This window comes from Hibiscus syriacus, unplaced genomic scaffold, assembly GCF_006381635.1.
Source record: "Hibiscus syriacus cultivar Baekdansim isolate YM2019G1 unplaced genomic scaffold, ASM638163v2 tig00111582_pilon, whole genome shotgun sequence".
In the NCBI taxonomy this organism is placed as follows: domain Eukaryota; kingdom Viridiplantae; phylum Streptophyta; class Magnoliopsida; order Malvales; family Malvaceae; genus Hibiscus; species Hibiscus syriacus.
The window spans coordinates 12,230,201-12,252,655 of NW_024063126.1; the positions used below are offsets into that span (position 1 = coordinate 12,230,201).

At 34.7% G+C, this 22,455-nt stretch overlaps 2 protein-coding genes across 2 annotated transcripts; one reads left to right on the forward strand and one right to left on the reverse strand.

The window, feature by feature from the left end:
• Positions 1-9,640: 9,640 nt before the first annotated feature.
• LOC120165311 (RCC1 domain-containing protein RUG3, mitochondrial-like) lies at positions 9,641-12,788 on the forward strand. The gene is made up of 6 exons (XM_039174860.1): positions 9,641-10,196; positions 11,201-11,340; positions 11,567-11,761; positions 11,963-12,091; positions 12,194-12,349; positions 12,562-12,788. The coding sequence occupies exons 1-6, from the start codon at positions 9,664-9,666 to the stop codon at positions 12,753-12,755; spliced, it is 1,347 nt and encodes a 448-aa protein (XP_039030791.1). The 5' UTR covers positions 9,641-9,663; the 3' UTR covers positions 12,756-12,788.
• A 595-nt stretch (positions 12,789-13,383) lies between these two features.
• Positions 13,384-14,794, reverse strand: LOC120165128 (60S ribosomal protein L13-1-like). Its single transcript, XM_039174713.1, has 5 exons — positions 14,706-14,794; positions 14,489-14,604; positions 14,246-14,379; positions 13,862-14,020; positions 13,384-13,777 (listed from the first exon to the last, which is right to left on the reverse strand). Exons 2-5 carry the CDS (start codon positions 14,595-14,597, stop codon positions 13,556-13,558), a joined length of 624 nt encoding a protein of 207 aa, XP_039030644.1. The 5' UTR covers positions 14,598-14,604; positions 14,706-14,794; the 3' UTR covers positions 13,384-13,555.
• Between the last annotated feature and the right edge of the window lie 7,661 nt (positions 14,795-22,455).

The window sequence follows — 22,455 nt, forward strand, 5'->3', positions numbered from 1 at the left end:
TGGATGAGGACAAAATGACGCAACTAGCATGATAAATTATTAGACCTTTTATTTCGGTCTTTTGAAATCTTTCATTTGTTCAAGTTTTGTAAGCTCCTCTAACAAAGGCAGTGCAGAAATATCGGTCTAAAAATGAAATTCTTGAGTGCTCGTGTGAAATTGACTATAACAGGTGTTCCTTAACTCCCTTAGTCCATATTTACCGAAATTTTTTTTGCTTATATAAATTTGATTTAACTTGGCGTTATCTGGCTAGTTGAATCCATAAAGCCGGGGCGTTTAACCAATTGCTTTAGAGGGACAACTTAATATTATAATCACTTTTATCAAGTTAACTGAAGGGTTCATCTCATCACAAAGTCTTCGACCGGACAATAGCAGTGGAGCAAACACCGAATTACCAAGTGTTCGAGCAATGTCATGGTTTGAATGTAATATATTCATAAGGTCAGGGCTTTCAAGTTTCCTCTATAACCAATTGCCTTAGTGGAATAGCTCAACTTTATGCATTTGATTTCTTAAGATTGTCAAGAAGAACTTGTTATAGTCTAGGTGTTTTTGAAAGTAAAAAATTTCCTAGCAACTGGCTTAAATTAGATTCACCTACTCGACTATTCAATCTGTGAAGATCATGATCATCACTGAATGTCTTAAATAAAAAGCATAAAATGTCATATGCAAAAGGATGCCCCATGTTGTATGTACCTTATGAAAAGAAAAGGTTATATTGGTTAATTGCAAGAGCATGGTACAATGTTTGAGGGTATATTCTGGATAAGGTCAAAGTCCTTGTTTTAAATCATGTTGCTTCGTCAAAGATCTGTAACTTTGAATCATTTACAGAGTTTTTTAATTCAGTTGGTATTCAAAGAATTGCAAGTTTGCAAATGTGATTCATTGCTCATCATAATTAAAGTAACATAAATTTATTCAAATGTTCTTACAAAAACTTGAGAAAAATATGAAAAAAAAACTCAAACAGAATGTCTCAAATGCTGAAATGATATTCCTCACTTGGATACCCCCAAGTTATTGAAGTCGATCCAGTTCTGGTTACGCATCTTCTATACGATTCTCTTGAATGCGTAACAGTTCTCAATTGTGTTCCTTGGGACACCGCCGTGATATTCACAATGTGCATTCTCATCATACCACTTGGGGTATGGGGGCTTCATGGGTTCCATCGGGTATGGTGACACTACATGGGTGTCAAGAAGTTAAAGGTAAAGCTCTTTGTAGGTTATGGGAATAGGGTCAAAATGTTCTCTTTCCCTCCTAGGTTCTCTGGAATCTTGTTTAGAAGTACCTCACAGTACAGTTGTAGTTGATTTTGGGCTGGAGATTGTAACACCTTTACTGAGGTGTTTGATGTTGTTAATTTCTCTGTCTATCTCCCTTATAAGAGGTTTCTTACTGGCTTCCTCATCCTTTATCTTGCCTTGCTTTATGGTCGACTCGACCATTTCTCCGGCCATAACCAAGTCTGAAAAGCTTCCTGATGTGATCGCAACCAAGTGTTCAAAGTATGGAGCCTTCAGGGCCTGTACAAAAAACTTCCGAGTTTCTTTCTCATCCAAGGGCGGATGAACTTGTACAACCAAATCCCTCCATTTTTGTTCGTATTACCTAAAACTCTCGTTATGTTTCTTTTCCATGCTTTGTAGCATAACTCGATCTGGCCTTATGTCATTGACATGTTTGTATTATTCCAGAAATGACTTGGCCAGGTCCCTCCAGGTCTTGATATTTTATCGGCTTAGCTGGTTATACCAACAGATGGTTGAACCTGACAGACTCTCCTAGAAGCAATGGATCATGAGTTAGTCATTTCCTCCATATCCTGTCATCTTTCGGCAGAACATGGTGATGTGAGCGGTTGGGCAGCTGTTTCCGTCAAACTTTTTGAATTCTGGGGACTTGAATTTCAGAGGAAGAACCAAGTCTGTGACTAGACTCAGCTCCGCGGCATCGACTCCAGGGTAGTCATGGTCTCCTTTAACTACCTTCATTTGGTCCTCCAATTGCTTGATTTTCTCCTCCATCTTCTTTGATTTGTCCTCTTCGTCTGAATCCGATATATGATAGTAACCCGGATTATTCTCAGGGTTAAATACAGAGGACGAGGGCTTCGCTTTTGTAGCAGATGAGTCCCCTCAAAGTTCCGGTAAGATTTCAGGTGAGACAACCACTTGTGGGGTAGGTGGTATAGTTACCCCTTCCGGTGAACCTGCCCGAGGCGCACTGGTCTGTTGTAGGCCAACTAACTTGGCAGCGATCTGATCAACCAAAGACTCTTGGTTCTTCATGATTATATTCAGAGTACTCATACTACTCTGGTTTATCTTTTCTTCAAGTTCTTTCTGTAATTTTGACATGTTCTCCTCGATTTTCTCGATTTTTGCTTCCATCTTCTTCTTTTTCAGACGGGTGTTATGCGGATGGGGTGTGTCCAATGCTTGAGGTGGTGTATCTAGTATGTGTTCCTTTCGATGAGACATGCATCTATTAGTTAATGCGAATGTAAAGAAAAATAACAAAATGCAAAATATGTCTAAATGCATGATGCATGAAATGTTCGAGGCATTGATCCAAAAAATGTGTCTGCTATTAAAAATAATCCTTATATGGACAAAAGTGTTACATCTGAAGAGATAAAAAAACTTTTTGATGGTATATATCCCGAACAGCTTCTGACAAGTTAATTCATCTTTCGTATTTTCTGTTATCGGTTGAATACCCTGTCGAGCTGTTTCGGCTCCTCTGGCAAAGTTGTGCAAGTGACGAGCTGCTTGCCCTAAAAAAAAGTCTCGAATGACTGCATCTCCGGCTTTCACTCTCTGATGAGCCTATTCCTAACGAAAGTGTCACCAGAGCGCTCCATCGATGGGAACTGTACAAAGCTTGTTTCTTGAATTCATCAATAATGGTCTTCAGCTTGGCTAGAGTTTCACCATCTTGTTTTTGTTATTTTTGAAGGGATTTTCCAGGTCAGTAACATTTGCCACTGCCACTCTTGCTAACTCAAAAAGTTGACTTTTTGCGTGCTCGGTCTAATCCCAGTCTGTTCTAAATCCTTTCTGACCATAACTGAACTTCTGAGCTTTTCATCTCTTGTATTATAACCCCTTTGTCCATTAATGCAGATTATTCATGTTTAACAAACACATTTTTGGTGGACCAACACCTCTTTTAAATGATGCAAATGATAAAAACAAAATAAAATAGGAAAAAAATAAAAAAAAAAGTTACTGAGATGAAAAAAACAATCATGAATTTAAAATCCTACCCCACATGATATCTACCCACATGCTTATTATTCTTACCCGAACATGATCTCTATCCCGCATGCTAATTTCAAGCAAATTCTAACCGCATATTTGTCTAGTTCGCATGCTTTGAACATAAAGTAAAGCAAGAAACAAAGTAACCTAGGGTTTGGAATGAAGTTTTGGGGTGGCTCTAATTCTTTGTACTCTCCCGGTTTAAGTTCTAAAAGGGTACCCGAGTTCTCCTTATTGGTGCCCCCTTGGGCTTGTCAGACCCTTAGTCCTAAGCCCATTACAAGCTTATGTGGACTAAGTTAAACTCGAGAGGACACATTCCCTTATGCCCGCACGGTGAATAAATTTACACGAAGACATAAGATATATGAATCCCGAATGCTACTTGCTAGGCCCGCACGGTGAATAAATTCACACGAAGGCGTTACTTTTACCCCCACTTAAATAGGGTTCGGAGCTCAGGTATAGTGCTTGAGATGGAAAAACTTTGAAAATCTGAAACCATTGAAAAAAACGTCAGTACAACTATTTATTTGAAAAATAATCAAAGATAAATAACTGGAATCGAATAAATAAATTAAAATTTAAACTTTTAATTTTCGCTAAAAAAGACAACCGAAAATTAATTTCGGTCTGACTCACTTTCTTGTCCCCAGCAGAGTCGCCAAGCTGTCGGAACCGTCTTTCGGTTGGCCCGGAATTGAGCTTCCGACTTGAATGAATTGGGTTAGAGTTGCCACCGATCATTTAAAAAAATATTTAGGTTAATCGGACACCATCTTACCTGATCTGTGTTGTACCAAAAATGTGTCGGGTTTGGGAGTTGGTTATGGTCAAGGAAGGATTAGCACCCTTGAACCGCCATTTCGGTACCAATCAAATTTTCGGTTTTCTTAATTGTGAAAATTAAAAATTAAATTAAAATTAAAAATACCCGATTCAAATTGTTTACCTTTGATTGGTTGGAAGTACTATCGAAAAAAGTCAAAATATGTTAAATGATAAAATAAAAATAAATATGAAAAAAAGAAAAAATATTAATATAATAATAATAAAATAAATAAAGATAAATAAAATTTAGTAAAAAGAAAAAAAATAATAAAGATAAAAAAAATGAAATAAATAATAATAAAAGGGTTAAATCTTGAAAAAATGAAAAAATGTTAAAAAGAAATACTAACAAAAAAACCAAAACAAAAATAAATAAGTAAAAATGGATCAAAATACAAAAATTAAAATAGCAGTAGTTAAATCAAAAAGAAAAATAGTAGCTAAATTAAAATAAAATAAAAATGAATAATAAAATCTAAACAAAATTTAAAGCAGAATGATCCAGTGACCAAAGTGTAAAAATAAGGCTAAGTTTGAAGGTGTTTAACGCCATTGTACGCAGAGATTTGGTGACCATTTCGTGAAAATACGATAAACATAGGAGGGCTTAACCATGAATAACCCAACACTTTAAGCGATCAATGTAAAACATGACAAGAAATTGAGGGGCCCTAGGTGAGATTAACCCAAAATCAAAATAAAAATGCTTCCCTTCCCCTAATTTTAATATGCCCGATGCTCCTAAATCCCTAACCTCTCTTACTTCATCTCAACACACACACAACCAACTTCTACAAATAGTCGAAGCTCACGGCACGACACATGGCCACCGGATATGGGTGGTTTCTCTCATCTCGACCGACGACTCTACTTTCCTGATGAACCCTACGACAGCAAGGTAAGTTTCTAACCCCTCTTTCTTATTATTAATTTTTATAGTTGGTCATGATCATATAGGGTCTAACAACCCATTCGATCTGTACTTCACTCTTCTTCATTGTTCCTAACTTTACCTTTAACATAACCAAGTCAATTGAATTTAAACTTCAATTCCAGTGACCTTAAAGGCCTTACAATTTATTGATATGGTAAGATACATTAGCATTCAACGAACAACGAAGAACCAAAAGCATAAACTAATTTATATTTCTTATTTGCATTCTAAGGATTTAACGTCTAAACCGAGAATTAAAAAAAAAATGAGAGAATACCTCTTTGCTTGAACAATTCTTGGTTCTCTTTCAACTCTTTGCTTGAACAAATTTCGGTTCTCTCTTTTTTATTTGCTAATTGTTGATAAAATCATCCCCCCTTCGAATGTATGTTTACATTAATTTATAGTAAAAATAAAAGCATGTTCTTTGTGGTTTTAAAGTTCTAATGAGACTAAAATTCCTTGCTTTGTTTTCGGTCTTCACATGGTCTTCAAACATCGAACAAAACGAAGGACGTTGCCACCGGAATCGGGGCTCTCCAAGAGTCGTGCGAGGGTTGAATCTGTCAAGGGCTTCAGTGGTGCGGGTTACTGGGGCAGTTTGGGTTCACTGTGGGCCACTAGGTTGCTCAGCTGGGCCTTATTTAAAACTTGTATTCGGGAGTGGGTCTACACACCAACCGATAGAAATGTCAATACATAACATTGATGATTTGCATAAAGTAGATGCGCGTGGGAAACATAGCGAAGATTGGCCGATGATGCATGCTACATTCATATATGATTGGCAAAATAGACATTTACAATTGCCTAATCATTCCGAGGTATAACCCGAAGATTTTGATTTTAATGTTTCTCCCTACCTCTAAAATTATAAAGCAAATGAGAAACCATACTTGACAACAGCGAAGGAGCGGTCTGAGTGGGAAATAATGAAGTATAAATATGGGAAAAAATCATCATCATCATCAAACATCTTCATCTTATTTATGGTGGATATGGTGCATATCAACCAACCATCGAGGGAGAGTCGAGCGGCATGGGAAGAAAGTAGGTGGGATCAAGTGCCACCTTCACAACAATTTTTCTTAGAACCGGAAGAAAGAGGTCAATGAGATCAACTTCTTCATCACGGACAATCTCAATTTGAGGCAATGACGTCAATGATGGCGTCAAATACCTTGAGTACTCCATCGTTTTCACCTGAAGATGTATATCAAAGTGGTGGAGTAGTGTTGGGAACACTGGAACCGAAAGAAGAGAAAAATGAATAAGGTAGACGACCATGACGAAATCGACGAGCACCACGTCATTACCATTCTACCACGCCTCGACATCGGCAAGAATTGCACAAATATAAGTAATAAATTTGTTTATTTAAGTTTTTGTAGTCAATATTTAATTGTATCAAAAATTAATTTTTAAGTAATAAATTTGTTTATTTTTTAAATTATAATTAAATAAAGTGTACTTTTGCAAAATTTTCATCCTTGAACATATTTGATTTTCCCAATTAGAGTTGCTATACCACTATTTATGCTTTGAATTTTTCATCCTATGTGTTTTTGTTGCAATTTTTGAATCATTATGTACACTTAGTACCGGTATTGTTCATCCAGTACCGATATTGTTCTTGATCAGTATCGATACTATTCATCAAGTATCGATATTGTTATTGCAGTCTCGTTAAGGTATCGATACTCAGTATCGATACTCAGTATCGATACCATCTAGTTTTTGCCTTGAAGTATCAATACTCTAACTGGAGTACTGATACTACCTATCGGGTTCAGCTTATAAAACCCAAAAATATCACTTTTTTTTTCTTAACTCTAAAACACTCAACTCCACCACTCATAACCCCCTCTCAAAATCGCCTCATTGCATCTTTTTGGAGTCATATTTGCTTTGTTTTTCAACTTTCCAGCCGGCTAGCATCATCAAAATCGTGCATTCATCATAAAATTCCATCTCAATCCTAATTTTCAAGGTATTTTTTAAACTCTAATTTTTTTTTTTGAATTTAGGGTTAGTTTTAGTTAGTTTTTGCTTAAATTAGTGAATGAGCTTTACTTATTTTGCATTTTTACACTAGAATATACAATTTTTTTAATAAAATCTTCAAAATTCGAAATTTCATTAAATAAAAAAAATATAGGTATACATATACTTTTATTTTTCATAACTTGTTTTTTTATATAACACATCATTTTTTGCCCATTATATTATATTAAAAAAATATTTAGTTATAGAATACATTGTATTGTGGACTCATATTCAGTTTTGGGATTAATTGAGTGCATACATATGTATTGTCTTTCTTTGTAGGTATAATATTTATTCAAATTCTCTTTAACATGTCTCAGAAACGTCCTAGATCCTCATCCTCTCGTATTAATCCACCTCCTAACCCTCCTTCAAATCCTCATCCCAATCCAACTGAAATGATCATAGTAAATTCGTGTTTTAATGAATCGAATCATCGAAATCTATATTCACGATATCTTAAATATTTTGAGTCTTATGCTATTAGGGGTGAGAGTCTCCCCTCTCTTTCGACAATGCAAGAAATGAACTTTAAATACCTACCCCTTCTACAAGCTTGGAAATTTGACAACATTTTCAAAGTTAAACCCGTTGTCTTTCACCAACTTCCGCATTTTCTATTCTAATGCAGTTTGCATCCAAAATGAAGATCATACACAAACTGAAAGTATTTGTTCCCATCTCTTGGTCGAATACATTACCATTGATTCTGACTCTATTGCCCGTGCTTTTGGTCTCGAAAACACTGAGATTGATAATGAGCAAGATACCATCCATTCTTCCTTAGAAGTAGGAAATAACGCTAGTATCATTGACTTCCACGAGCGATTTCTTCACTTTATTATCTCTTGGTGGTTTCGACCATCCGGAGGAAAGTACTCATCTTTCCGAAGTATCGACATTTGATGGATCCATTATTTTCAAAACAATAAAAGAATTAATCTTGCTCAAATAATCTTCGGTGAACTAGTGGACACCATAAACCATATTCCCTTTAAGAGAGTCGAGTCTTTAGTTTATGGTTGTCTTCTTAGTAATTTCTTTATCAAAGCCGGTCTTAAAGTCGACCTAGATACTGCCATCCCCTTGAGTACCCCAATAGATTTACCTCTCTCCGCAAGTCAGGATGGACTCAAGTTGGAACAAATTGGGAATAGACACCTAAAAAGATACCATGTGTTAGTTTTTCTCGAGCGGCCCCAGCTCCAGCTCCTTCTCAGCCCGATGATGTTTTACAACATGTTGATGATCCTGTAAACCGCATCCTTGACGAGCCTCCGAGCGCGAGTAATCATATACCTCCCTATTTTCATTCTCTGATGAAGACTTTAGATATGAGGTTTGCATATATAAAGTCCCATTTTATTGCCTTGGGGACTCAACTGACCAAGCTGCAACGTGACACCCTATCTCGATTCGATGCCATGACGGATAGGCTTGATGCTCTTTCACAAGACGTTGCCTCTTTCCGTGCACCTTGTTCGGATCCTGATCCTCCATCGGATGGTTGATCATGCTATTGTTTTGATAGTTGTTCTTTGTTGGTGTTTCAAATGTCATACTTTGAACTTTCAATTTCCTTGAATTTCTTCGCATTTGATATTTTGGATTTGGTTATACCATTATGTTTTGGATGATCGAATTTATATTTATCATATTTCGCATATTTATATTACCATGTTACCTCTTATTATGTTTATGACCATGCCCACTATATTTTGGATATTATTTATGTTGACTATACTGGAATTGTTTTTGAAATAATTTTTACTAAGAGTTTCGAACTTTAATCGAGTAAAAAATGATTTTTAAATATAGTTGTATCGATACTGCTATAACATTATCGATACTGTTAAAGTAGTATCAATACATATATCGATACTGAAACCCAGAATAATGAAGTAGTACCGATACTGTCAAAACATAATGCTAAAATCATATCGATAACATATATGCTATCGATACTAAAACTCAAAATAATGAAGTAGTACCGATACTGCTGAGGCAGTACCGATACTGTCAAAAGAGAATGCTAAAATGATACCGATTTCATATATGATATTGATACAGAAACCCATAATAATGAAAGAGTACCGATACTATCAAAATGAAATACTAAAATGGTACCGATACTTTGAGTTATAATACATATACTATTTAGAGTCAGTGAATTTTTTTAAAAAAAATTCGACCGTTTACCAATGGTCAATACAACGGTTAAATATTTGAAAATTATAACCGTTGGAATAAAATATATTTTTTTAATTTTCTTTTAAAAAATATATATATTTTTAATTCCGACTGTGGGACCCACTTAACACGATCCATTAAAAAATTATATCTCATGAAACTCGTCATGCAGACGTGACAAGTTCTATGGGTACTGTTCAATTTACCGTAGATCTCAAATTAAATGTTTGGGTGCCCTAATAGACTAAATAATTTAGCCGGTTGCCCTAATGAGCCAATTTAGCCCTTCAAATTCCTCCTATTGGCCCAACAAAAGAGGATTCTTTAGATTTATTTATATGTATATGTCTACGCAGATTGAGAGGGTGGGCCTAAAGAGTAATGGCACATCGCCTTTCAAGTCCTCTCTACCGCCGCCTCTCATCTTGTTTTAGCACCACCACCACCACCACCAAAGGCAAAGTTCCTCTTCTTTACAAAAGCCCAGAAATCAATGAAGACACGGGAGCCAAAGCCGTGACATTCCAAGTCCTTTCATGGGGCAGGGGAGCATCAGGCCAACTAGGCGGTGGCATTGAAGAAATCAAGATTTACCCATCTCCGGTTGTCAATCTCCTCTTTCCCGATGCTTATTTTTCTCTCTCCCCAACCCCAGGCAAAATCTTTGATCAAAGTGGCCAAAAGGAGCAAACTTTGCATTCGGTTGGGATATCATGTGGGTTGTTCCATTCGGGTTTGGTTGTTGATGGCAAGTTGTGGATGTGGGGCAAAGGTGATGGTGGTCGTCTTGGTTTTGGCAATGAGAATCCTGCTTTTTTGCCTACTTTGAATCCTCACTTGGAATCTGTTTCCTCTGTTGCCCTTGGTGGTATTCACTCTGTGGCTCTAACTTCAAAGGGGGAGGTCTTTACTTGGTCAGTTCTCGATCTTCCTACATTTCACTTGCTCAAAACTAACCTTTTTTTTGGCTCTCTTCATTGATCTTGATCTAGTTCAAGCTATAATCCTGGATGAAAATAACTTTGCTTTGTGTTATTCTCTCCTTTGAATGCTTAGCCACCAACATTTTTTATAATTAGCTAACTGAAACATACATTTGACTAGATTTCAGAAACTAAGATCATAGCATTATATGAGACTTCAAGTTAATATACAAGATGCTATTGAGGTGACAGAAGAGAAATGATACTGGAACTGGTGTTCTATATCTCTAGCCTATGATTAGAAGTGTGAAAATTACTTCAATGTTTGCTAAATGATCATGTAAGAAGCTTTCTTTTAAGTTTCAAAGAGTTGTATGTATCAATGAGGCCAAAAATCATTTTTAAGATTCAACTCAAGATTTCTTCTATTGCTACCAGATATGTGCAATAAGCCAACATTATTCGAATGATTTATATCAGGATTCACGAACTAGAAATTTGGAGATAAAATTCATCTTTTCTGGATTGAAGCTTTTAATCAAATCAATTGGTTCTTTTATAAACATTAATTCTACAGCCTAGAGCTGTATGTGTTTTTTGTACATTTAAAAAGAGAAGAGTTATGGAGTGGAAGAGTTAAGATAAGGAAGGAGATGTTAAGTTGATCATAATTACTGATTTTCTGGTTGAGTCGATTTCTACCATTCATGTGACAAGTGTATTAGAGGTAGAGAAAGAAGACAGTTTGAGCTAATACTTAGCAGGTATTAATTATTACTATTATATTTGTTTAACTATCAACTAAATATCATTGCATGTTCTTTACATTGTAAGATTATTTCTTAAAGCACTTTCATGGGATGGAAGTGGTGAAATTTTTGCTTAGTTAGTAGTCCAGTAATTGAAAAGTCTGCGGTGATCTTGCTTCGTTGAATTTGTTTTTGGTCAAAACCATTAATACAAACTATTCCTCTTTATTAAAATGAAGTTTGCAGGGGTTATGGGGGTTTTGGTGCACTCGGACACCGCGTTTATCATAGAGAACTCATACCAAGATTGGTAGAAAGCAATTGGAGTGGAAGTATACGTCATATTGCAACTAGTGGGACGCATACTGCTGCTGTCACTGAAACAGGTTTCCATTGTTGTCTGTCCTCATAAAATAGATCTTGGCTTTCTATACCTGTGATCTTGCTATAGAAAACGAAACTCATGTCATCGATTAACTTGCTCAATTACCTTTTTGTTTCTTTGTAGGCAATATTATTATGTGTGCTCATTTCTCACATTGTAGGTGTTCAACTTCATATATTTTTTGTTGCTTTCCTCCATCTGAATTCAGCTGTTATTCATTGAATTAGGAGACTTATACACCTGGGGCCGAGACGAAGGGGACGGCAGATTAGGCCTTGGTCCCGGTCGTGGCCCAAATGAGGGAGGTGGGCTAAGTATTCCATCCAAAGTGAAGGCATTACCTTCTCCTATTGCTGCAGTTTCTTGTGGTGGTTTTTTCACAATGGCATTGACAGAGGATGGACAACTTTGGAACTGGGGTGGTAATGTCTCCACCTGTCTATATATTTTACATTTCCTTCTGTCATTTTTATGGATATTTAATTATCTTTATATCGATTTCCTGTGACTTGTTTTCATTAGTTATTACTTCGGCTTATTTCCATTTTTATCTATTACTCGACAAATTAGCTTCCTAAAACAGTTCCCTTGATATTTACAAAATTTTCTTCATGTCTGCTCAGCAAACTCCAACTATGAGCTTGGAAGAGGTGATAAAGTAGGTGGTTGGAAACCTAAACCGATTCCTAGCCTTGAAAGTACTCGTATTATTCAGATAGCTAGTAGCGGATATCATTCTCTTGCATTAACAGGTAAAACAGGTGTCACTGAGTCCTTTTTTCCTTTTTGATTCTTTAGTCTCTCCTTTTATTGTTATACTATAAATATTGATTCTTGTTGCCGTTTTATGTTAGATGACGGTAAAGTACTTTCATGGGGTCATGGCGGACATGGTCAGTTGGGTCATTCTTCTATAGAAAATCAGAAAGTTCCCGCAATAATTGATGCTTTGGCCGATAAGCGTGCTATCTATATTGCCTGTGGAGGTTCATCTTCCGCGGCTATAACCGGTATGTCACGTATACATATCTGTGTATTAGATACATACACCCACATGAAGAAAGTAGCTGGACTCAAATCTAGGTACTGTACACGTCCCTCACAACCAACCACGGAGGCTCATAGTCGGATACAGTTCTTTCCACTTCTCTGATTCTTGCAGCAATGGTGATCACAATCACGTTTATGCGCTTTTAATGGTTTCTTTTTTTGTTCTAAACAGATGAAGGAAAGTTATACATGTGGGGGAATGCAAAAGATTCACAACTGGGAGTTCCTGGGCTACCCGAGGTTCAAGCAAATCCTGTAGAAGTCAATTTTCTAATGGAGGACGATGGATTGGGACCACTCAATGTGCTGTCCGTTGCAGTCGGGGCATGTCATGCAATGTGTTTAGTTTTGAGATCACCTTGTTAACCACGATGTGATACAGGGAAAGGAATCTCTTGCAATGGTGTCTGCAATTTTGTTTTGAAGGACAAAAGAGTTCCAAGGTTGAGTTCTAAGTTGATATAGATCTCCATTGTTACGTTGTTTAAATCCTTCATATATATTTGCTGCCTACTGAGCATTATAAAGTGCTGTTGCAATGGTATCCAGTTCTTGGGGGTTATGAGGTCTGTTCATCGTCTCTGTTGACAGTAATATCCACTTTTCGACAACATAACATCTCATAAGTATTTTAGTTTGCTTTTAAGTTCAATCTCCCAGTGCCTAATTCCATAGTCATAATTTTAGCAAAAATGCATTGTTTTCCATTATTATGGCACAAAATGCAAGTTTTCTACATGCATATTTGGACTTCAGTGCAGGAGGAAGATGAATCTGATCATGGTTCAATAATTATCAAACACGAAAATAATACTTGCATGATCAGTCGCGCAACAAAAAGAGGACCAAATTTATGATCTTGGATGTGCAGCAGGTACTATAATTGACCCTGTTCTCCGTCTAATCTTATTAGTATCACACGATTTAAATCAAATAAACCAATCACGGCATGCATACATGCATTGGAGAGAAAACATAAACCAAAAGAGTAGGGATAAACAGCAGTTCTCACACTCAGGTCATTAATTAAATGCTCAAAATCTTGGCTTACAGATTTAGTACTATAAGTTCTCAAAAGCTGTTTTAAAACTCATCTGACTGTATTGGGAAAATAATTAATGCCTTTACCAAATCAAATAGCTGAACATAACCCTCGAAAAACAACTTCACTTCTTGTCTTCTTTCTCAGCCTCAGCTGCCTTCTTCAATCTGGCACCGATATGGCGATCATTCATTCGTTCGACACGAAGCTTGTTGTAGGCCTTGAATGAGTTCATATCATCCGTGACCTTCACCAGCTCAACAGAAGGCTTCTCACGAGAAATAGGCATGTATGATCCATGGACTTGGGTTGCAGTTGCAAGCTCCTCGGCAGTGGAATCACCAGCCTACTCGGAACAAACAACATTTAAGAAAACCAAACATGTTGAAGGGTAGATCCCACAATAAAGAAAGAACCAACAAAGTTTTACCTTAAACTTGTGAGCGCGTCTTGGGAAGACAACAAGCTTGGCCTTGTAAGTCTTAAGCCTCTGAACATTGGCCTGAAGACCTTCGAGAGATCGGTTCTTACGACGGTGATCGACTGCAATACCAATGGTAGGGGCGAGCTTCTTTGAAATACCATCAGCCTGATAGAAAAGGGTTACAAACGGCACATTCAATAAAGATATACAGAAAATATCAAAACAAGAAATCCATCTTATCTAAACAAAACAGCTATACACACCCATTTACAAGCTAATAAAGACCACCAATAACATTCACTGTTCTAGGTAGTCAACAAGGATGTTAATGATATCTAAATTAGATCAAATAGAAAAAACCCTAAAACAAGAGAAAATAAAAGAGCATACTTTAAGCTCTTCAAGAGTGAAACCCTTGCCAGCTCTCAACTTCATGTTGTACTTCAAAGTCTGTCCATGGACATTGGGACGTAGGGGTCCAGAAGTTGGCCTTGGGAAGATTCTTACAGCCTTCTTTTGCCTTGCTGCAAATCGCAAAAGCCAAGTTACAAATTAAATTCCAGCAGTTCAAAAAACATTAAAATGAGTTAACAAAAACAGATAAAGATAAAAACCCAGAGTAGATTAGCTCACCGATTCTTCTTCTAGCCTTTCTTGCAGGCTGATTGAACCATGTTTTCACATAGTTCTGCCAATGCTTCTTGAAATGGCCATTCGGTATAACATTGTTATGCTTAACCATGGCTTACCTGTGATTTAGTGTAAAAAAAGAACCAAGTTGTTAAATGATAATATCAACGAGAAAAGAAAATTGGGGGAAAAAAAGGTATCAGATGAAATGAATGACAACCTTTGGCTGTGAGGCTAACCGGAGAGACTAATGGAAGACAGCGGCGCAAAGAATAATTTTAAGCCCTTAGCCTCTTATTAGGGGTTTTCTAGACAGTGGTGGGTTTGCAATCTGTATTAAGTCGGCTTAACTGAAACGGAAGCCCAAACAAGATTAACTGCTAAAAAAGTAATATTTTACTACTACTAATAAAAATAAACTCAATCAACCATTAGTTGGTTTAAATGACGAGACATAAGATTTCTTAAACAATATTAGAAGTTTGAAACCAGACGTTTGAGAATAAAACAAGTTGGATTGGAGGGTTATCCTCATAATGGACCTCTACAAAACCCGATTTAAATTAGTCAATCAATAGAACAAATACAAGTGATTAAGACTTACCTCGTACACCCAATCCTAGTTCCTAAACTCGCTCAACAATCAATTGATCTAGTGGGATGAGATACAAGATATTTTAAGCAATGTCAGAGGTTTGAATCCTGACGTTTGAGAATAGAGCAAACGTGTTTGGGAGAGTCATCCCCATAATATACCTCTACAAAATACGATCTAAATTAATTAATCAATAAATCAAATAAAAAAATTAAGTCTTACCTAATACACCAATCCGAATTCGTAAATAAATTAGCTGATCCTTATTCCCATATGTAATGGGGTAAGGGGGAGGTAGGATAGTAGGCTGCCCCCAATGCCAGGTTGAGAGCAGTTTCCGTGGGAGACCTCCAAATTATGAATTGCCCACCGTGGGACTTGATCCTACGACCTCAAGGTTAAGAACCTTATGCTCTACCAACTGAGCTAGATAAGCAACTCTCCAAATTCGTAAATAAATTTCATTTAAATATATGATCTTAGAGTCCCAAATTAAGCCAAAATTAAGAAGTATATTATCTCAAATATAATTATGGAAAAAGTCGTTTTATTAGTATCTCGTTAAATCGTCAAACATCTATCGATATCGATTATCAAGTGATCGAACAAGATGAAGCATTGATTTTTTAAGTAAGGTTAATGATTCAAATTTTGATGTTATAAATAGAGAAAATTAAGTTAGAAAGATAATTTTATAGTAACTATTTATAATATTCGATTCAAATTAATTAATTAATAATTTAAAATCAATAATTATATAAAAAATAATATATTGATAATGGTATTATTAGCATACTCATACATCGTTCTCATCAAATATACATCAAAGAAAAAGTTGAAACATTAACAGCTCGTGCACCAAAAGTGAGCCACTCAAAACCTTTTTTTTCCTCTACATTTTCAGAATAGTTCTTTTCCTTCTACAATATTCAACATTGCATCATTTAGCTATTCAAAAAAGAAAGTAAAAACACTGCATCATTTAGGACATGAAAAATCCCCTAACTTTTCTATATATATATAAAACACCGTTTGAATATTGTGAATTAATAGGTTTAAATGTCTTTTTGTCCTATGAACTAAGTGATCTCAGTGGTAAAAGAATTATTTTCATTTCTTGAAGTCTCGAGTTTGAAAACCATGAATGTTAGGAGTGTGAGTGTTCAATATCAAATGATCGAGAGTTATATTTGAATAGATAATACATTTTACTTACCTCAAATTAATAAAATAATATCTTTTTGTCCCTCTAATTATATCTAAAAATCAAGTGAATTATCATATGAATCAATATTATCTATATTTAAAAAATCATCATCAAATACACGAACCAAGTTATCTTAGTGGTTAAAAGAATGATTATTATCCCTAGAGATTCCAGATTCGAGCACCAGAGATTACAAAAATTTGAAATTTTATTGTCAAATGGTTGAGAATTTATAGGATCGATTTGAATATACCATACGTTTCGGGGTTCAATTCACTTAACATATCATGTTTCATATTACAATAACAAAGAATTTAACTCATTAATATATCAAAAAGATTCTACTGAGTTAATCGATCGGCGAAGAAGCCAAGAGGGGGTGAATTGGCAATAAAAATTTTGGTGGAAGTTTTTGTAGAAAATAATTGCACAACGATTTAGAGTGGTTCGACTTTCTCAACCAAAGTTTACGTCCATTACCTTAGCTATCCACACTAAGGATTTTTCACAAATTCACAAATTTATCTTTCTTTTGAGGATAAAGAGTAACTTTACAAATCACTCAAGAATTATACCCCAAATTCTTGAGAACACTCTCTCCCAAAGAGAACAATACAAATTTCGCAAACTTACAGTAAAACCTCACAAGGCAATATGTTTGCACAATTCTAGAATAAAGAAAGAACACTCAAGAATAATACAATTGAGAATATTGAATGAAAAATAGGCTTGAAAATGCTCAAACTTTGGGTTTGATGCTTTCTCTTTGATTCTCTCTCAATTATTCTTAATTTTTGTTGATCAATGGCTCCTAAGCTTGTTTAAATACACCTTGGATCATTTCTGAACGTTGGGGATCATTGGTGAAGTCAATAGAGCCGTTATTGTGTGAAAATAATTAAATAAAATAGTTAAGAACATGGGGGTATCGGTACCCCTTCTATGGGTATCGGTACCTACAATGTAAAATTCAAATATTTCGACCGTTAAATGACTAGGGGTATCGATACCTCAAGGTGGGTATCGGTACCCATAGGGCATTCTGTTTTTCTCAGAGCCAAATCTTGCATAGGGGTATCGTTACCCTCTGGGCAATATGTTTTCTCGAAGCCCTTCCTATTCAAAAATTATTTTTGGGCTCGTTTAAGGCTCGAAATACTCTGTAAAATTGTTTCAAAAAGATTAAAACATAATTTTACACTTAAGTAAGGCTTGAAGTTGACATTTGAAAAACTTGGAGTAATATGATAATATTCGAATAGTTTAATCGAATATATTTTCAAAAATGATTATAAGATCTTAAAAACCAATAACACTTAATTTGTTATATCGAAATATCAAAATGTTTTCAACAATCTCCCCCTTTTTGATATAACAAAACATTTTAGTAAGTTTAAGATTTTCTTGTTGAAAATCATTTTTGAAGTCGAAAATGTTTGACTCGTTTAAGGCTCGAAATACTTTGTAAAATTGTTTCAAAAAGATTACAACATAATTTTACACTTAAGTAAGGCTTGAAATTGACATTTGAAAAACTTGGAGTAATATGTTAATATTCAAATAGTTTAATCGAATATATTTTCAAAAATGATTATAAGATCTTAAAAACCAATAACACTTAATTTGTTATATCTAAATATCAAAATGTTTTCAACGATCTCCCCCTTTTTGATATAACAAAACATTTTAGTAAGTTTAAGATTTTCTTGTTGAAAATTATTTTTGAAGTCGAAAATTTTTGGCTCGTTTAAAGCTCGAAATACTTTGTAAAATTGTTTCAAAAAGATTAAAACATAATTTTACACTTAAGTAAGACTTGAAATTGACATTTGAAAAACTTAGAGTAATATGTTAATATTCGAATAGTTTAATCGAATATATTTTCAAAAATGATTATAAAATCTTAAAAACCAATAACACTTAAATTGTTATATCGAAATATCAAAATGTTTTCAACAATCTCCCATTTTTTGATATAACAAAACATTTTAGTAAGTTTAAGATTTTCTTGTTGAAAATCATTTTTGAAGTCGAAAATTAAAATTACTCCCCCTTACTATAACCACACTTCTCCCCCCTTTTTGTTAAATAAAAAAGACTTTTAAACGTTTTTAAACAAGATTTTTGAAAACTTAGCCAATTGATATCTAGAAATTTAAAGTTTAAGCTGCAAAGAACACAATTAAGAGAAAAAAGTTAGCCATTAGTTTCATAAATCAATATTCATAAACAATGTATAATGGGAATTGGTCATATTCTAATATGATGTAAATGATGCAAAACTTAAGATCAAATTTAAAAATTCAAACTAACCAAAAATATATATATTAAGTTCAAACATCCAAACATCCATAACAGAAAAATCCAAAAACATTAAAATGTTTAACAATAAGTTCTAAATCAAACCAAGAAAACTAAAGCAAGTTAGAGTCTAATCCATAGGAGGATCGGGAGGAGGAGGATAATGTGCTCGTATATCGAGTGTAAGAGCATTTAAACGTTCATTCATCTCCCATTGTTGAGCCCCCATAGCAGTTAAATAAGACTCTATGGATGAAAACCTAAGATCAAATGTCTCCAAAAATGATCTAAAGTATGGAGGCACTTGATCCTCTTGCTGTGCCAGCAAGTCCTCGGGTGCTTCATCATTAATATCGTCAATATCTTGCATTAGTTGTTGAAGCTCTAGATCATCGTTTGCTACTGGTGCCGGAGGAGGTGGAGCTCGTGAAGAGCTAGCTCCCAGAGTTTTCTCAGTTTTTCGAACCCATTGATTAGTTTCCTTATCCAATATCTATCCCGATTTCTTTAAAGAAGTCAAGTTGATTTCGTTTTTGAGAGGGATGGCTACATCAAGCCGTACTCTAAGTTCGGATTTGATAAACAAATTACTCAGTAGACAACTGTAAACTAGAGTTTCACAAAATTTCTTATTAGGAACAAGGTTGACGGTTTCAACGAGTTCGGAAAAGATAATTTGAGGTAGGTTTATTTTCCTATTATTCTGGATACAATGTATCCACCAAAGGTCTAAGGATTTAAAAGTAGAGTATTTGCCTCCGGATGGTCTAAACCACCAAGAGATCATCAGATGAAGAAAACAATCTTGGTGATCTAACACACTCGCACTAGACTTGACCTTGTAAGGAGAACCTATTGTTTCTTTTTCATTATCTAGGCCATCATTATCTAATCCAAATGCGTTAGCAATGTAATGGGAATCAATATAGATGAATCAAACTAGAAGATAGGATCAAATTCTTATTGTTTCGATTCTAGTTCGGTTTTGAATACAAACGACATTTGAATAGAAAATTTGAACAAGTTATTGGTAAAGTACTGGTTCGAGATGAAAAAGTTTATCAAATTTCCAATTTTGAAGAGTAAGAAGATATCTAAAGTTTATTGCTTCCATAGCTCGAATAGAAGGAATACGTTCTTCTCGAATTTTGTAAGACTCAAAGAGATAGACAAACCTATGGTAAAGATTAGCCCTACGTCCAGGTTCGTTAAAGCATGAGTTTCAAATAGTCATTTTGGGATCATCAGGATTAGGAATTTGTTGAATAGGAGGTGGATTTGGAGGTGGGTTTGGTGGTCAGTTTGAACAACTAGAGGATGTCCTAGGACGTTTTTGAGACATGATTCAAGAAATTGGAATAGAATTGTTACCTGCAATTTTTAAAACTTATGTATGCAATATAATCAATTCCCAAAACTCAAATGAGTCCTCAATATTTCAAGGTTCTCTAAAATAATCCTAATGGTCAAATTTTGAAAACTATGCTTGAAAACAATATCTGAAAAATCAATGTGTAGTTTTCAAAACAATACAATTAAATCAAAAACAACAAATTTAAAATCAAAAACAATTTTTTTTATTTAAAAAATTTTAAAAAAAATGATCAAATCTTGTGTTTTTGATGAAATTAGTTATAGATTCTTGTTTTAAATCAAAATCTAAGTAAAGACTGATCACTATTTCAACCTAAAACTAATCAAAACTAGTCCTAAGTTCAAAAATCAATAAAATAGAGTTTTTAGAAAAGTTGCCATGAAAGATGAAGATTGAGTGGATTTCGATGATGTTTGCATGAAATTAATGATGCTAGTAGGTTTATGAGTTGAAAACTGAGTGAAATTCGACTTGAAACCGTTGATTTTGAGCAAAGATGAAAGTTGGGTTTGAGAGAGAGAGGCACACAGTGAGTGTTTATAGAGAGAAGAGTTCTGGTACAAATAAGGTTTTGGTGATTGTAAAACCAGAACCTGAAGGGGGTATCGATACCCTCATGGGGGTATCAATACCTATTCAAAGAGGTATTGGTATCCATTCAAAGGGGGTATCGATACCTAGCGTACAGAAAAGTTAAAAATCTGTATTTAAACACTCAAAATGTTAAATTAATTTGCTCTAGTGGTATTGACAACTCATATTAAGAAAATTAACTATGTTCAATCAATCAAATCTATCATTAAACATAATTTGAACATATAATTAATTTTCACTAAGAATCATAAACTCCCCCTAACTAATAGCAAAGAATGCAATAAAAAAATTATAAGCATTTTTTATTTAAAAGTGCTAAACCTATTTTAAACACTGAGTGAAGATAGGTCAGTTAAACCTAATTCTCTCATAAGTGTCCAAAATATTTATTTATCTAAAGGTTTTGTAAAAATATCCGCTAATTGATGCAAAGTATCAACAAATTCTAGAACTACATCTTCTTTAGCGATATGATCTCTAATAAAATGATGTATAATTTCAATGTGCTTAGTTCTAGAGTGTTGGATGGGATTTTTAGTGAGATAAATAGAACTAGTATTGTCATACTTGATAGGTATGGTACATATTTCAATTCCATAATCTAAAAGTTGTTGTTTCATCCATAAAACTTGTGCACAACAATTACCGGCTGAAATGTATTCCACTTCAGTGGTAGATAATGCAACACAATTTTGTTTCTTTGAAAACCATGAAATCAGCATATTTCCTAGGAATTAGCAAGTACCGGAGGTGCTTTTCCTATCTATTTTGCATCCTCCATAATCCGCATCAGAGAAGGCATGTAAGCTAAAGCTAGAGTCTCTAGGATACCAAAGTCCTAAACTAGGAGTGTCCTTAAGGTATCTAAAGATTCTCTTAACAGCTAGTAAATGTGATTCCTTAGGGTATGATTGAAATCTAGCACATAAGCATACACTAAACATAATGTCTGGTCTACTTGTGGTTAGATAAAGCAAGGAGCCAATCATTGACCTATATAATTTAACATTTACACATTTACCTCCTTCATCTTTGTCAAGCTTTGTAGAAGAACTCATTGGAGTGGTATGAGATTTCCTATTTCTAGTCCAAACTTCTTGAGCATATCCTTGACGTACTTAGCTTGATTGATGAAGATGCCATCTTTTCTTTGCTTGATTTGGAGTCCCAAGAAATATGAGAGCTCCCCCATCATGCTCATCTCTAATTCACTCTGCATTAACTTAGAAAATTATTGGCAAAGAACATCATTAGTAGAACCAAATATTATATCATCAACATAAATTTGAACTACTAATAAATCTTTACCTTTATGCTTTAAAAACAATGTAGTGTCAACCTTCCCTTTTGAAAAACCTTTTTCAATCAAAAAATTTGACAATCATTCATACCAAGCTCTAGGAGCTTGTTTTAATCCATAAAGTGCTTTTGTCAATTTAAAAACATGATCTGGAAATTTTGAATCTTTAAAACCAGGAGGTTGTTCCATATACACTTATTCTTTTATAAAACCATTTAAAATGCACTTTGAACATCCATTTGATATAATTTAAATTAATTAAAACATGCAAATGCTAATAACATTCTAATTGCTTCCATCCTAGCTATGAGAGCGTATGTTTCATCATAGTCTATGCATTCTTCTTGAGTATGGCCTTGAGCAACAAGTCTAGCCTTGTTTCTCACTATGTTACCACTTTCATCAAGCTTATTCCTAAATACCCATCTAGTACCTACAGTAGATTTATTACTAGGCCTTTCAACTAATGTACATACTTTACTTCTCTCAAATTGATTTAACTCTTCTTGGATAGCCATAATCCAATGTTCGTCATTTAATGCTTCTTTAATATTCTTAGGCTCTATGCACGAGATAAATGCAACATAATTACATATAT

What these genes read in the sequence shown, in the direction of transcription:
- LOC120165128 (XM_039174713.1), bottom strand. Translation starts at nt 14,597, where the DNA reads ATGGTTAAGCATAACAATGTTATACCGAATGGCCATTTCAAGAAGCAT. An exon ending in TCACTCTTGAAGAGCTTAAA is followed by an intron (nt 14,021 to 14,245) that starts GTATGCTCTTTT and finishes CTTTTCTATCAG; the next exon opens with GCTGATGGTATTTCAAAGAA. An exon ending in GACGCGCTCACAAGTTTAAG is followed by an intron (nt 13,778 to 13,861) that starts GTAAAACTTTGT and finishes TGTTCCGAGTAG; the next exon opens with GCTGGTGATTCCACTGCCGA.
- LOC120165311 (XM_039174860.1), top strand. Translation starts at nt 9,664, where the DNA reads ATGGCACATCGCCTTTCAAGTCCTCTCTACCGCCGCCTCTCATCTTGT. An exon ending in AAGGGGGAGGTCTTTACTTG is followed by an intron (nt 10,197 to 11,200) that starts GTCAGTTCTCGA and finishes TGAAGTTTGCAG; the next exon opens with GGGTTATGGGGGTTTTGGTG. An exon ending in TGCTGCTGTCACTGAAACAG is followed by an intron (nt 11,341 to 11,566) that starts GTTTCCATTGTT and finishes TCATTGAATTAG; the next exon opens with GAGACTTATACACCTGGGGC.